We start from the raw sequence: 12948 nt of genomic DNA, 5'->3' as shown, positions 1-12948 counted from the left end.
CAAAATATTTTTTTCCATTTTCTCTTGAGCTATTAAACTAGCGTCTCTACGAGCAATTTTTTATTTGCTTTCATATACAGTACTATGAAATAAAAACTAATTGTTCAACATTTATGTACCACTTAAGACTTTCATTTCTGATAATTGGTTGCATAATGGTGAATATAACTATCATTACTTTGGATCATTGCTTTGTAAGAGATGAAGTGAAACAGAAAATCCTTTCAGGTAGTTTTATGATTTTGTGTGTCTTGGACTCAAATTTTCATAATTAAGTCCAGTTTGTTCAATGACTACACTTAAAATAAAAATTCATCAGAAATTTGTATCTCTAGACCATGATCCAAAAATCAACATGAACGCTTTCCTCAACTGCACTCAACTGTATTGTTACCTTCTCTTTTTGCTCCCATGTTTGTTCACTAGTTCATTCATATGTTAATTGCGTTGTCCATTCACCCACAAATAAGTATCACACAAAATAAAGTCATGTTTTCTCCCCTCCAGGAGTTGCATGCTCAAGTTGGAAACCACCGTGTTGAAATCAGAACAGGTGTTTCTCATAGAAAAAGTGGTAGGGAATCCAAATAGAGCAAGAAACATCAGAATATTCTGGCAACAACTCAAGCTGAATTTTGAAAGGCAAGTTAAGCAGGAGGGCTACCCATTTTGGTGGATTTTCTACTGTATTAGATACAGCAACATGAACCTTTTGGGGACTCTTAACCACAGAAGTAAATGGCAGTTCAAGAGGAGCCTAGGTGATATGGCTGAGCTTGAACTTTACCCACTGAGAAATTTCAAGTAGGGGAATAAACAAGACCAGGCTTGAATTTTAGTAAGGTCACTTAGGCAGTAATGTGGAAGATATATTGGAGGAGGCATGGAGCAACTGAAGCGAGAAAATATTAAGAGCCTACTGCAGTAATCTGGGCTTGAACTTAAGAGGGCCTAAGAGGGCAGGTAGTTGACAATTTACAATCTTGTGACACTCAAAACGGTCTTGATTAGCAGCATAAACGTTTGAGAAGCCTGTCTGAAATACACAATCTTGTGCCATATTCCTTACCTTCAGAATCGGTGTTTTAACAAGCAATCTGGTGGCTTAAATGGTAAAGAATATGCTTGCAATGCAGGACACCTGGGTTCAATCCCTGGGTCGGGAGATCCCCTGGAGAAAGGAGTGGCTACCCACTCCAGTCTTCTTGCCTGGAGAATCCCAGAGGAGGCTGGTGGGCTGCAGTCCATGAGGTTGCAAAGAGTCGGACACGACTGAGCAACTAACACTTTCAGGTAATCCCTATGTCTGGGAGAATCATTCAGACAGAACAGAAAAACAGTATGGGCAGTTACTGGAGAAAAAAAATCACTCTTAGGTGTGGTCGGTTTAAGGTGTTTATGCAACATTCAAGGAAGCTGATCCATAGCAGTTGAGTATATGGATCCTGAAGCTGGGTTGGAGATGCAGTTTACCATTTATCAATCTGTTAGTATTTGAAGCCACGGTCCGACCCAAGTTTCCTGGGATCTGCCCAGGAAATCATATCATTAGGCAGAGGGCCCAGAGGGAGCACTAGGAAACATCGTTATTTAACGTTCCATATAGCAAAAGGTATCCACAAGAAACAGAAGGAGGTTCCAGTGGGAGGTCTAAACAACGTGAGAAGTGGGAAGAGTTCCAAGTGGCAGGATGGTCAACATTCTCATTTCCCAGCAGAGCTCACATAAGAACAGACAAAAGTCCATGGATTTGGCAATCTTGATGTCAGAGTAAAGCTATGGGTGGAGATTATTTCCCATTAGTTCGTTCTTGACCTTAGCATGTGGGGATGCAATTTAGTTTCTGCTTTCAAAGTTCAGATGAGTCGAGTATGTGCGACGAGCTTGGTATGGAGCCACTTTGCAAATGTTCTCTCTTCCAGTAAGATGGTAAATTCTTTGAGGAATAAGGAAGGCACATAAAGATGAGTAAGACCCAGTCCTAACCCTCAGCGTTTATAACAAATAAGAAATAAGGTATCCATAGTACAAGATGGAACATATATTATAAAATATAGGGATTCAAAAGAGGCATATACTACATCCAAACAATCAGAAGAGGCTGCTTACTTCCCCTAAATTGTTAGTACAGAGATGTGCTTACTTAACATTTACATACTTAACACTTAAACTATATTAATTGCTGACTTTTCTCTCAACAAATCTGATGAATTATTAATAAAGTCCCATTTATTCCAAAATCCAAGGAAACTTCAAACTCATTCATGAGATATTTATTAAAATAACACATTTAGGGAAAAAAATCAATACAATGTATACATCATTACTGAAAACTGTATACCATCATACAAAAAAGGATTTTATTTTGGGAAATCGATTCCTAATTTATGGCAAGTTTTACTTTAGAAATAAAACCACAAAACAACACAATCTAATTCAATCTTAAAGGCTGGCATGCTGAGCAAGGAATGTTCTTATTCTTTGTAGAAGTTCCTTCTTTACACTGTCAGGTACCAGGGCTGAAATATAAAAATAAAAACATAAGAGTAAGATGATTCCAATTAATATTTTTCAATTTGAGATCTGGTATTTTATTCAGGATTACCAAGAGAAATTTCATAAGTAACCCTCATGCTTCAATAAAAAAAATAAAGACATCTGAGAAAATAAAGTATATTTGCAATTTATTATTTGAAAGAACTATTCAACACCTAAAAATATACTGCACATGTGAAAATTCTTTACACTAGGAATAGAAAAGGCCATTTCTGAAAGAGAGGCTGTAAAAGATTGCTAAATCTGATTCAAATGCCACTTAATAAGGCTGGTTAAAATCAAACAAAAAAACAGAGAAAGCACTCTTACAAAAACAGGGTGATCTCCCTACTATATAATTTCTTCAACTTGATATGAAAAAGATCAGCAGGCATACAGAAAAATGATGAAAGGAGAAGCACACAGTTCTTGAATGTCAAAAGAATTTAACCTCACAACAGAAATGAAATTAAAACTACAATTCAGATACCATGTTTTACCAGTCAGATTGGCTAAAATCCAAAAGTCACTAATATATGTATTAGCAAGACTGAGGGCAAACTGGCCCTGTTACATTGCTGGTGGGAGAATAAATTGATACAGCATATTTGGGGAGATAATTTGGTGATATTGTATTGAAATAAATGCATATATTCTCTTGAATCAATAAAGATGCAAAAGCTTTAACAATAGTTGTTTCTGTCCTATGTTCATGTTCAAATCTTGAATCATGTGACTAATTATATTATCTACTCAGAATATTAAACCAAAAATGGGGAAACGGGAGTTCCCTGGTGGTTAGGATTTCAGGCTTCACTGCCGTGTGGCCCAGGTTCATTCCCTTGCTGGGGAACTGAGATCCCAGAAGCTGCAAGGCACAGCCAAAAGAAAAAGGCTGGGGAAAAGTCCTGATCCTTGAAACTTAATATTAAATGCCAGTTATTAAATCTACACTATTTCCCCCCTTTTTGGCTACTAATAAATAAGGACAAGAAGGAATTAACTTAAACCTCTAATGTTATTTGCTTGAATCTAGAGGAAATGAAATCTTCAGATATTAGTTCAATATTTCTACAAAAAATTCCACAAATGACAGAAATCAAATAAGACAGATACTCTTCTTTATAAATTTAGTATAAACCTGCTGAGAAATATGGACTACACAATTAAGTCCACTGGAAATGTGATCAATATGCATATTAAATATACTTTTACTCAAAATTATGATGACTAAGAACAGATCAGCTGCCTTGGGGTTACGGATGAGGTGTGACTATAAAGGGATAGCTTGAGGGAGTCTTTTAGAACAAATCTATACATGTGTATAAAGTTCACAGAACCGACACTAAAAAAGGGTCGATTTTACCATATGTTAATTTAAAAAATACTTTCTTAACAATAAAAAGAAAAGATTTATTTTTACTTTTCTTTTTTGCTCATTCTCTTGCAGGGGAGCTATAAGGGATTGAAATGTCAAACACACAAGCACTGAAGGAAATGCAGAGGATAATTTCTACCCTGTCAACAGATTTACTTCTTAAATGTTAACAGATTAAGCATAAATTACAGAAGAAAAGTAGAAACAAAATATAGAAAATCATTTAAAAATATAAATCCATGGGGAGGGCAATAAATACTGCCCTCCCACCCCCCCAAAATATGACTAAGTTTTTTTTTAAAAGATGGCTGGGAAGGACCATGGGATGCTGTAGCTCCTTTCAGGTGGTAGCAATTTAGGGGCCTAGTATTCTCTAGTAATAATTTTAAAGTGATTTACTTTTCACACTTCAATTCTTTTTACTTTTTCTGTGTGAGGAAACAACTAATGGGTTATCTAATTTACCTGCTTCCACTTATAACTACAACCACCCCCTACTGCCTTCCTCAAAATAAATGATAATAATCTAGTTACACCTAATTATTACATATATGAAGTAACTCCTGACTTAACATTATTTCCTCTGTTTCTTTTGGTTTCTCTTTACAAGGCATTAAAGGGAGAAATTAGGAAGGCAGCTGAAGTGTGAGTCTTAAACATGAATTACCCAATCACGAAGTTACAGAGCTACCAGATTCTTAATTAGATATCCAAGAAGACAATTTTGTTTATTTTTAATAAGGAAAGCGAGCAATGACTCAGAGGCTGGCGTAAAACATCAGGCTAAACTTTACAAATCCTAGCTTCCAGTAATATTTGCCTCTATAAAAAAATCCCAAATTTTAGAAATTATCTGTTTTAACAACCATATCAACTTACACGTGTATATTGTTTTAAGAGTACAAAACATTTTACACCTCATTTGTTACTCAAAACTGTGCAAGAAAGTTGGCGAGGCAACTATAACTCTTCCCAAAGAGAAGATGCAAGTATACCCACATAATTTTAGAAAGAGTGCTTTTCCTTGTTAAAAAAAAAGAAAACCTGAACAAGCAAAAGAGAAAACAAATCATGTCTTAGCCCACATTTCCTTTCACACAATTTGTATTCCTTACCTCTGCCTTTTGGTGTGATTTCAGCCACCAAGTCATCAACAGTAACGTGTTCTAGTCCCTTTTCTTTAATTACCTCTTATGCAAAAGCAAAAAACAAATCATATCATTTAAAATCATTATCTGTAAGAAAGATTTTCATAGAGGAAGGGTTAAGATCATGTTTTGAGAGTCCAGACTGGTTTAAAAAAAAAAAAAAGAGGACACTTCTTTTTTTCTTTCTAATGAAGATTTAGTTCAACTTTAAACACAGCATGTATTCACCAGATCCGAAACATAAGACAACTAGTTGTAACAAGCAGAATGAATTTGAACTGTAAATTCAAATTGCCCAAAATTAAAATATGGAACAACTCCTTTGCTCCTGTCTCTTCTCTATGCTGGACTAAGAGGAGGAGGAGGAGGAAAGGAGTTAACACTTACTGAACCCCTATTATGTGCTGGGTGTTTTGCAATATTTAATATTCATGATTATCTAATGGCCTGGTCATTTTTCCCACTTTGAAAGTGAGGCAGGTGATGCTTAAAAATTAAATATCTCATTCAAACATGACTTGAAATCCAGCTCGTCTTACACCGAAGGTCTATATGACCTCGAAGTCTATGTTTTTGTTAATTTGGCACACTGCCTTCTTTGGATTAATGATATAAAGTCTCTATTATCATTACCATTCGTAGAAACCATTACAATGAGAATTCATTATAAATATCCAGAATTCCATCATGCCAAAAGCTGAGCCAGAAAGGAAGGAGGCTCACCTTAGTGACTTGTGGAATCCAGCTAATGGCATCATCATCAATACCCAGTAATTTAACAAGCTTCCATTTTATAATTTAAAAAATGTAAGTGATTTTCTAAGAGCTTTTATAGATGATTTTTTTCAAAAATAACACTTTTAAAGACAGGAGATAAAATTCCTATAAGTCTGCCAGCCATAACATGCTCAACATGTTATTAAAAAACTGACTAGGAGTCACTATTGTTTCACTTCCAGTAGGCACACTGAGAAAGGTGGGATATCTCATGCCAGAGGAAATCTTGCCTCAAGTGTTTTAAGAGAAACACAAAGAAACATTTCTAAAATTCAAGGAGCAGGTCTACATATGATCACTCAGTCCAAGCAGTCTATACCACGATTCAATTTTCTATTTGTGTAAAACAGTGCTTGAGCACTCAACGTATCTTAACATACTAATTATAATTTTTTCTAGTGAATTTCAGACCCACACAGTTGAGAGCAATGGAATTAGCTTATCTTCTAAATGAAACTGATTACCTTTACAGTGTGCCTTCAACTGATCCTTCCAGCCACATTCAATTAGTTTAGCTCTCAGCAACTCTTTGAGGCTGTTGAAAAAGAAGTGTTTCCAAATTAAACTACAGCAGCGTACAGTATCTTAGACAGGAATGTTTGAAGCAAAGCTTCACTGTTCAATAAAAAATCCCCTGCCTTCTGGTTACAAAACTTTTAATTTAACCATGGCCTAATCTTGGTTCTATCACTAAAAAGTTCTTTGATTTTATGTGAGTCATTTTTAAATGCTGAGCCTCATTTTCATCATCAATAAAATTCAGTCAAGTGGATGGGACACAATACTTCTTAAGAAACCCTACTTGGGCCTTCTTACACACTTTCTACTTCACTCCACCAACAGGCATATTGTGGGTTTTGTACAACTTCAAAAGGGTATTAGTTGAGTTTGAAGCAGCTGTACTTTTGAAAGCTTCAAACCCCAGAATCCATTCTTTAACTACAAATTCTTAACCATTAACTATCTTACTGCCCCATTATATCTCAACCTTATAGACTTCCCCCTCCCTTTTTCTCATTAGCTATGTTATGTGTTAGTAGCTCAGTCATGTCTGACTCTCTGTGACCCTAGGGACTGCAGCCTGCCAGGCTCCTCTGTCCATGGAATTCTCCAGGCAAGAATACTGGAGTGGATAGCCATTCCTTTCTCCAGGGGATCTTCCCAAACCAGCGATCGAACCTGCGTCTTCTGCATTGCAGGCAGATTCTTTACCGTCTGAACCACTAGGGAAGAACTTTAGTTACTACATTAACTATGGTATTTCATTAACTCTAAGACTGTACTTTCCCACATTTTAACAATCCATTCATTGGCCTGCCTATCATAATTTAATTGGCAGTATTTTCTTTTCTTAATGGTTAAAAAAAATAATGGTATGTGTCAGGATACATTTAACAGGAGGCTTCCCGTGTGCTGTTTTCAGTCTTGCATGAATTCTATGTTCCTTAACAGCACCTGAATACAGGTGTCAGAGAGCTGGCAAGCCGGATTTCGGAAATAATAGAAATTCATGTATCTCATTCGTATGGAAATTCCATACAGTAAACAGCAGCCATTTACAACTCTCTTCCCTTCTGACATGTAAAGTAACTTTTACAACCCCCTCTCTTGAGAATGATTCTAACCTCTGGCTTTCTAGATGACTTGTTAGATTTTTGATCCCTGTCTCTGCTAAAAAGGGCTATCTTGTAAGAGAGTATATATATGCCCACAATATGTTAAATAAACGCCTTTGTTCCATCAGAGCACTGGTCCCCGTGTCCCCCCCCCACCGCCGGTCCCGTTCATGCGGCTCAGCCTCTTTTCTTCCTTCTTTCACTTTCTTATCGGTCGACTCTGTCCCCCAAGTTCTGGTCTATTAAAGGACCACAACAGGTATGTATTACAACTAATGACATCATGGGTGCAAAAAAATATTTCATCTTCTGCAAAACCTACTGTTATAAAGCCTCAATCTTCAACCTAAATCATCTCACTTCTCAGCTTAAACATGTCGAGTCCCAAGCCAAACCGCTTCTTTTTCAATATTCCTAACATCCACTTCATGACATTTCCATTTTGATGTTTAATTAAGTCATTTAATCTTAATAGGGCCAAAACCCAACTCTTGCTTCTCTTCCACCTCAAGCTGTTCTTAACAGAAAGGCAACAACTCAATTCTTCTTGGTGCTCAGGCTAGAAACCCTGGCAGCCTCCTTCACTCAGTAATTTTGGTAACACTAACATCCAATCTATAAGCACATCCTATCAGTTCCAGTTTTTAAACATGTACCTGAAATTCAAATGCTTTTCACCACCTCTGCCACTACTAGCTAGTTCAAGCCACCATCTTCTCTTGACTGGACCGCTGCCAAAGCCTGCTGACTTGTTCCCCTGCTACTTCCCCTGTACACTTCTCCTCTCCCTGCTCAAAACCCTCCAGGGGTCTCCCAGTTTACTCAGAATGCAATTTCAAGTCTTAATATAGCCTAATGACCCTGCATGGTTTGCTCCCTCCCCAACGATGTCTCTGACTTTACTGTTTCTCTCCCTCACCCAACTGACTCAGTCTCAGGGGCTTCCATGGGTTCCTCAAAAGGCCAGGCAAGGGAATGTCCTGGCAGTGCAGTGATTAGGACTCGGCGCTTTCACTGCAGGGCCCTGGGTTCCATCCCTGACAAGGGACTAAGGTCCCACAAGGTGTGTGAAACGTGGCCAAAGAAGAAGAAAAAAGCCAGGCAAGCTGTCTCAGGACCATGGCTCTTGAGTCTCCCCACTCCCTCAAATCTTTCTGATCTCTTTATCAGTGAGGTCTACTTTTTCTCCTTTTTATAACACACCTGATTACTCTCTGCTTTATTTTTCCTCTAGAACTCCTCACCATCTGACACAATGCACATGTATTTTCTGTCTCCTTCCATCAGAATGTAAGCAGTATAAAAGAACAGACTTCATTTTGTTCACTATTGTATCTTCAGACCTTAACAGGGCATGGCAAATGGTAGCAACTCAGTAACTTAAAGCTACATGAATGAAGACAGATGAAAAACAATAATACATAATCCCCTACAGCCATTATTGGAAATACTATCCTCTTGGTTTCCCAAGGCACTGTTCTAGAGGCTTTCTTCTTCCTCATTCCTCATATCAAGGGTTGTTGATTTTACTTAAAAAAAAAAAAAAAAACAAAACTGTAAGTTCTTTCCTTTTTTGCTGCTTTACTTTTAGCCTGATATTATCTTCTGCAATCTATCTTTAGACCTTCAAGTCTCCTTCACACTGCCAAAATAACATTCCTAAAGTGCAAACACGACCTAGTCAGTCTCTTAAAATTTTTTAATGCCTCCCACCACCCAAGGATAAGTCAACAAATGCTTTGGCAAACCTATCACCTATTTTTCTGCCATTTCTTTGACAGTAAAAACACTCTACAACTCCGGTGTAAGAAATCTGGGTAGGGCTCTAGCAATGGAAATGTGAGCTAGGCAAGGTGGATCATGAATGGCCTATTACTGCTGAAACTACTAGGAGAAAAGTAGTCTTAGCTGGAGAGATGTGAATTTTGAGCTCCTAATTCCTGCCACCTTGTGCCTAGTGCCTTCTGGAAAATAAAGCCAACAGAGGAAAGCAGACACGAGAAAGGAAAATAAAGACATATTCTTGGTGACAATTTTTGAGAGACTGGACCCAGTGGTGCCTGAAGCATCTTCAAACCCTAGACTTTTAGTTATACAATATTATACATTTCCATTAGTTGAGCTAGTTTCTTATTTTTAATGGAAAGATTTCTGATTATACAAAAACCACATTTCTCCTGTCCACTATCTTTCACATTTTAATTGCACAGTTCCCCCAAAATATTATTATATTAGAACAAATTTCTTTGACTTTGCATATTTGTTACCATCTGCCCAGACTGTCCTTTCTCTTTTACTGTGCTGGGGAACCACTAATTCTTCTCTCCCAGGTGAAGTAACACTTCCACCATTCTGGGAGACTTCACTGATCATCTTAATCTCCAGGTAGAAGCTGAAAGTTCCCTCTTACGTTTCTCTCATACAATTTACCACCCTACTCCTGGAAGCCTTTTTTGATTCTTTAGCCTCTCCTCTGCACTTGCAAACCTGTTCATTCTTCAGATGTTTACTTGGCCAATTATGTGCTAGGTATGACGCTGGGTATACAGTTTCTGCTGTGGAGGAACTCAGATTCTACTTATATAAACTAGCAAAGTAGGCCAGTATAATACAAAGTAATTAAATGCTATGATAGAACAAGGTATTTGGGAATTAACAGATTCCTGGAAGAGATGATCTTTAAATTAAAACCTGATAATGGGCTTGAATTAGTTAAAGATGGGGGGAAAGAAGAATATTTCAGAGAGTAAGAATAGCAAATGCTACTCTTGAGGATATGAGAGCCTGGTAACTGAAACTGGTTCCATTATGCTGACTCTGTTAAAAACTGGGCAATGTTTTATCTCCAACTGCAGTTATTTGGGTATGTATTTTTCTTCTCCATTAGATTACACATTTTTTGAGAGAGAATCATTTCCTGTTCATCTTTGTACATGATTCACTTCCCTCCAAGTCTTGCCATACTGAACAGACCTAAGCATTTTTTTTAAAATTGATGTTAGGAATTGAAGTTTTGGATAATCTCAATTTTCTGTAATTATTTCCACTAACATTAGTATTGTTACTTGATAACTATACTCTTGTAATATAACAAGATTATAGTTTAAAGATGTTAAATGTAATTTATTAATCTGTTACTTACCGTTCTCTTTCTCCAGTTTCTATCAACTTTTGGTTAATCGCTGCTCTCATCTGCGCATCTTTGTTCATCTTGCTAACCTGAACATCAACATGTATTTTCAGATATAGAACACTTAGAAAGCATTGTCTTCTAAATCCTCTAGGCTAGCACCTCAACGCATGTAACATTCTATCAACTGAAGGGGTGATAAATTTCAACAATGTGTTGACAATGTCATTACTCTCAATATTATTTACTGTTTCCCAAGAAGTCATAATGATGAACCTTACAATTTTTCCCCCCATGTACCATTCATTAATAAGTCTTTGGATAATTAAAATTACTGTACATTTATTAAATGCATATGTGCCTGGCACTGAGCTAACGTGTTGTTTTTATCTCATTTAATTCCCAGATCTTATTCTTTTATGTAAGTAGCATTAACACAGTTTATATTTTACAGGTGAGGAAACTGAGGAATCAAGATAGAAAAGTGAATTCAGATACTGTGACCCCAGAAGCCCCCAAATACTTTTTAACAGCACATCATAACTGACTGTTAATCATTTCTGCCTCTTAATTTAAATGCATTCAAAATTTGGGGGAAGCTATAGAACTTAAATATCAATAAAGGATTAAGTACAGTTGGTGACAAAATTTCTAGGTAAGGCTCTTAAGCGCTTTCCTTTTACAGACTTACAACCGCCAAACTAGCTGTGTGTGAGTATGTTCTTTATCAAAACTTGCAGGTTGGGATAAGGGAAAAAGAAATCTCAGATAAATTCCTAACTTAGAAAATTCTCAATTTCCAGTAAAAACAGACAACCAAAACGGTGTAGAAAGAAGAAGAAGGTTAAGTTGTAAAACTTGGAATAAGCTAATGTTGCCCTACTTATCTGTCACTAACTTGAGAACTTGTCTCCCAACTTGCCGCCTATAAGAAAACTGAGAGTGGTGGTGAGTTTTCAGTGTTTTTTTTTTTTTAATGCAACAGGAAAAAGGAGAGGTTGAGAAAGGTCTAGGATATGTTTGCTTTTGCAGTTGGAGGCTAACATTTTCAAAATAACACTAAGGTCTATAGTCAGTACCTTCCCTAGAATACTGAACTTGATCTTGCCTTCACCCCGACACTACGGATAGTGACCTTGGACAAGTCAGTTCTTAAAGGCCTCAGTTTTCTCACTGGTAAAACAAGGGCGCTAGGGGATCCCTCCCAGTTCAGACATTCTTTGGGAAAATAGAAAAGGGCGGAGACAGCTGGAGAGGCGGGAGGGGAGGAGCCAGAAAACAAAGCGAGGACTGGCTTCAGGCCAACTCCGGTAGCACGCCCTGTCGGAGAGCCCTACAGGCCCGCGAGCGCGGGTCGGGGAAGCTAACGAAAGACAGCACATCGAAAGGAGCCTGGGCTGGGCCCGGGTCCCGGCCCTGAGGACCACGGGCATAGCTCACCACCATCACCGCGGGCGAGGGCCGTCCCTTCCCAGCGACGAAATGACCCTTGCGCTGACGACCGTTACCTACCACACTCTTCGGCTGCCCGGACCTAGACCCTCAGTAGCTCGGGCACCTAAGCACCCAGAAAGCTAGCACACGCATTTCCGGGGCGGGGTCTCGCCACCCTGCCTATAAAGTGAGAATTTAACCAGCGCGGGCCGCCTCCCGGTCGCTCAGCCTTCTGGGTATGAGAGTCCAGATCCTGCTGTCGCACGGGCATTAAGTTCCCGAAAGACTACATATCCCAGCATGCAACAGAGGTAACTTTCTCGTGGGCACTACATTTCCCAGAAGGCACGCTACGCCGCAGTGCTTTCTGGGATGAGAACCACGCCGCCTCCAAGCCACGGTTCTACAAGGGAAGCGCGGACCTTTCAACAAGAGCTTTACTAATTCTCACGTTGGGCCTCTGGAAGGCGATGGAGGTGGCCGCTAATTGCTCTCTGCGGGTGAAGAGACCTCTGCTGGATCCCCGCTTTGAGGGTTACAAGCTCTCCCTCGAGCCGCTGCCCTCTTACCAGCTGGAACTTGACGCAGGTGAGAAGCGGCGGCACCCTCTCGCACTCTGTTCCGTTCCCCTTTCGGTTTCCTTCGGCGCGACCCATCCAGCATTTTCTTCTTTTCTGACTTCGGCTAGCTAGGCGACTGTGGCCTTCCTCACGGTCAAGCCGAGCTGGAGTTGACCGTGGCTGCCTCTGGAGAATGACGCCCATCCCCGACCCCCAAGGGAGCCGCCTTCGAGTGGCTCTGGCGTAGCAGGACCGTGGCTTCCGCCCTCGGCTCCGCTGCCCGGGCTCCGAGAGCCTGCTCGGGGTACTGCCTAGGCCCCGCCCGCCTGTCAGTCCTGGTCTGATCCCTGCTGCAGAGAGTGCTCAGCAC

At 39.2% G+C, this 12948-nt stretch overlaps 2 protein-coding genes across 4 annotated transcripts in view; one reads left to right on the top strand and one right to left on the bottom strand.

The window, feature by feature from the left end:
- Positions 1-1382: 1382 nt before the first annotated feature.
- On the bottom strand, positions 1383-12175 carry ENY2 (ENY2 transcription and export complex 2 subunit). 2 transcript variants are annotated; one of them, XM_081503069.1, is made up of 5 exons: positions 12025-12175; positions 10597-10673; positions 6303-6373; positions 5029-5103; positions 1383-2519 (listed from the first exon to the last, which is right to left on the bottom strand). In XM_081503069.1, the coding sequence occupies exons 1-5, from the start codon at positions 12028-12030 to the stop codon at positions 2443-2445; spliced, it is 306 nt and encodes a 101-aa protein (XP_081359195.1). In that variant the 5' UTR covers positions 12031-12175; the 3' UTR covers positions 1383-2442. The 2 variants fall into 2 exon arrangements, with proteins under 2 accessions (XP_081359195.1, XP_081359196.1); XM_081503070.1 differs by having other exon boundaries at positions 12097-12175.
- Positions 12176-12380: 205 nt separating this feature from the next.
- Positions 12381-12948, top strand: part of NUDCD1 (NudC domain containing 1) — a 91171-nt gene continuing 90603 nt past the window's right edge. For both annotated transcript variants that reach the window (XM_081503067.1, XM_081503066.1), the window contains exon 1: positions 12381-12606. In XM_081503067.1, the coding sequence (XP_081359193.1) occupies positions 12489-12606 (118 nt within the window). In that variant the 5' untranslated portion in view covers positions 12381-12488. The remainder of the gene's footprint in view (positions 12607-12948) is intronic.

This window comes from Giraffa tippelskirchi, chromosome 6 (genome assembly GCF_054371585.1).
Source record: "Giraffa tippelskirchi isolate mGirTip1 chromosome 6, T2T-mGirTip1v1.2.pri, whole genome shotgun sequence".
Taxonomy (NCBI): domain Eukaryota; kingdom Metazoa; phylum Chordata; class Mammalia; order Artiodactyla; family Giraffidae; genus Giraffa; species Giraffa tippelskirchi.
The sequence above is the reverse complement of the archived record's forward strand: the minus strand, read 5'-3'. Positions and strand labels throughout refer to the sequence as shown.

What these genes read in the sequence shown, in the direction of transcription:
- ENY2 (XM_081503069.1), bottom strand. An exon ending in GAAACTGGAGAAAGAGAACG is followed by an intron (nt 6,374 to 10,596) that starts GTAAGTAACAGA and finishes CTTTTTCAACAG; the next exon opens with CCTCAAAGAGTTGCTGAGAG. An exon ending in GTTGAAGGCACACTGTAAAG is followed by an intron (nt 5,104 to 6,302) that starts GTAATCAGTTTC and finishes CTTTTGCATAAG; the next exon opens with AGGTAATTAAAGAAAAGGGA.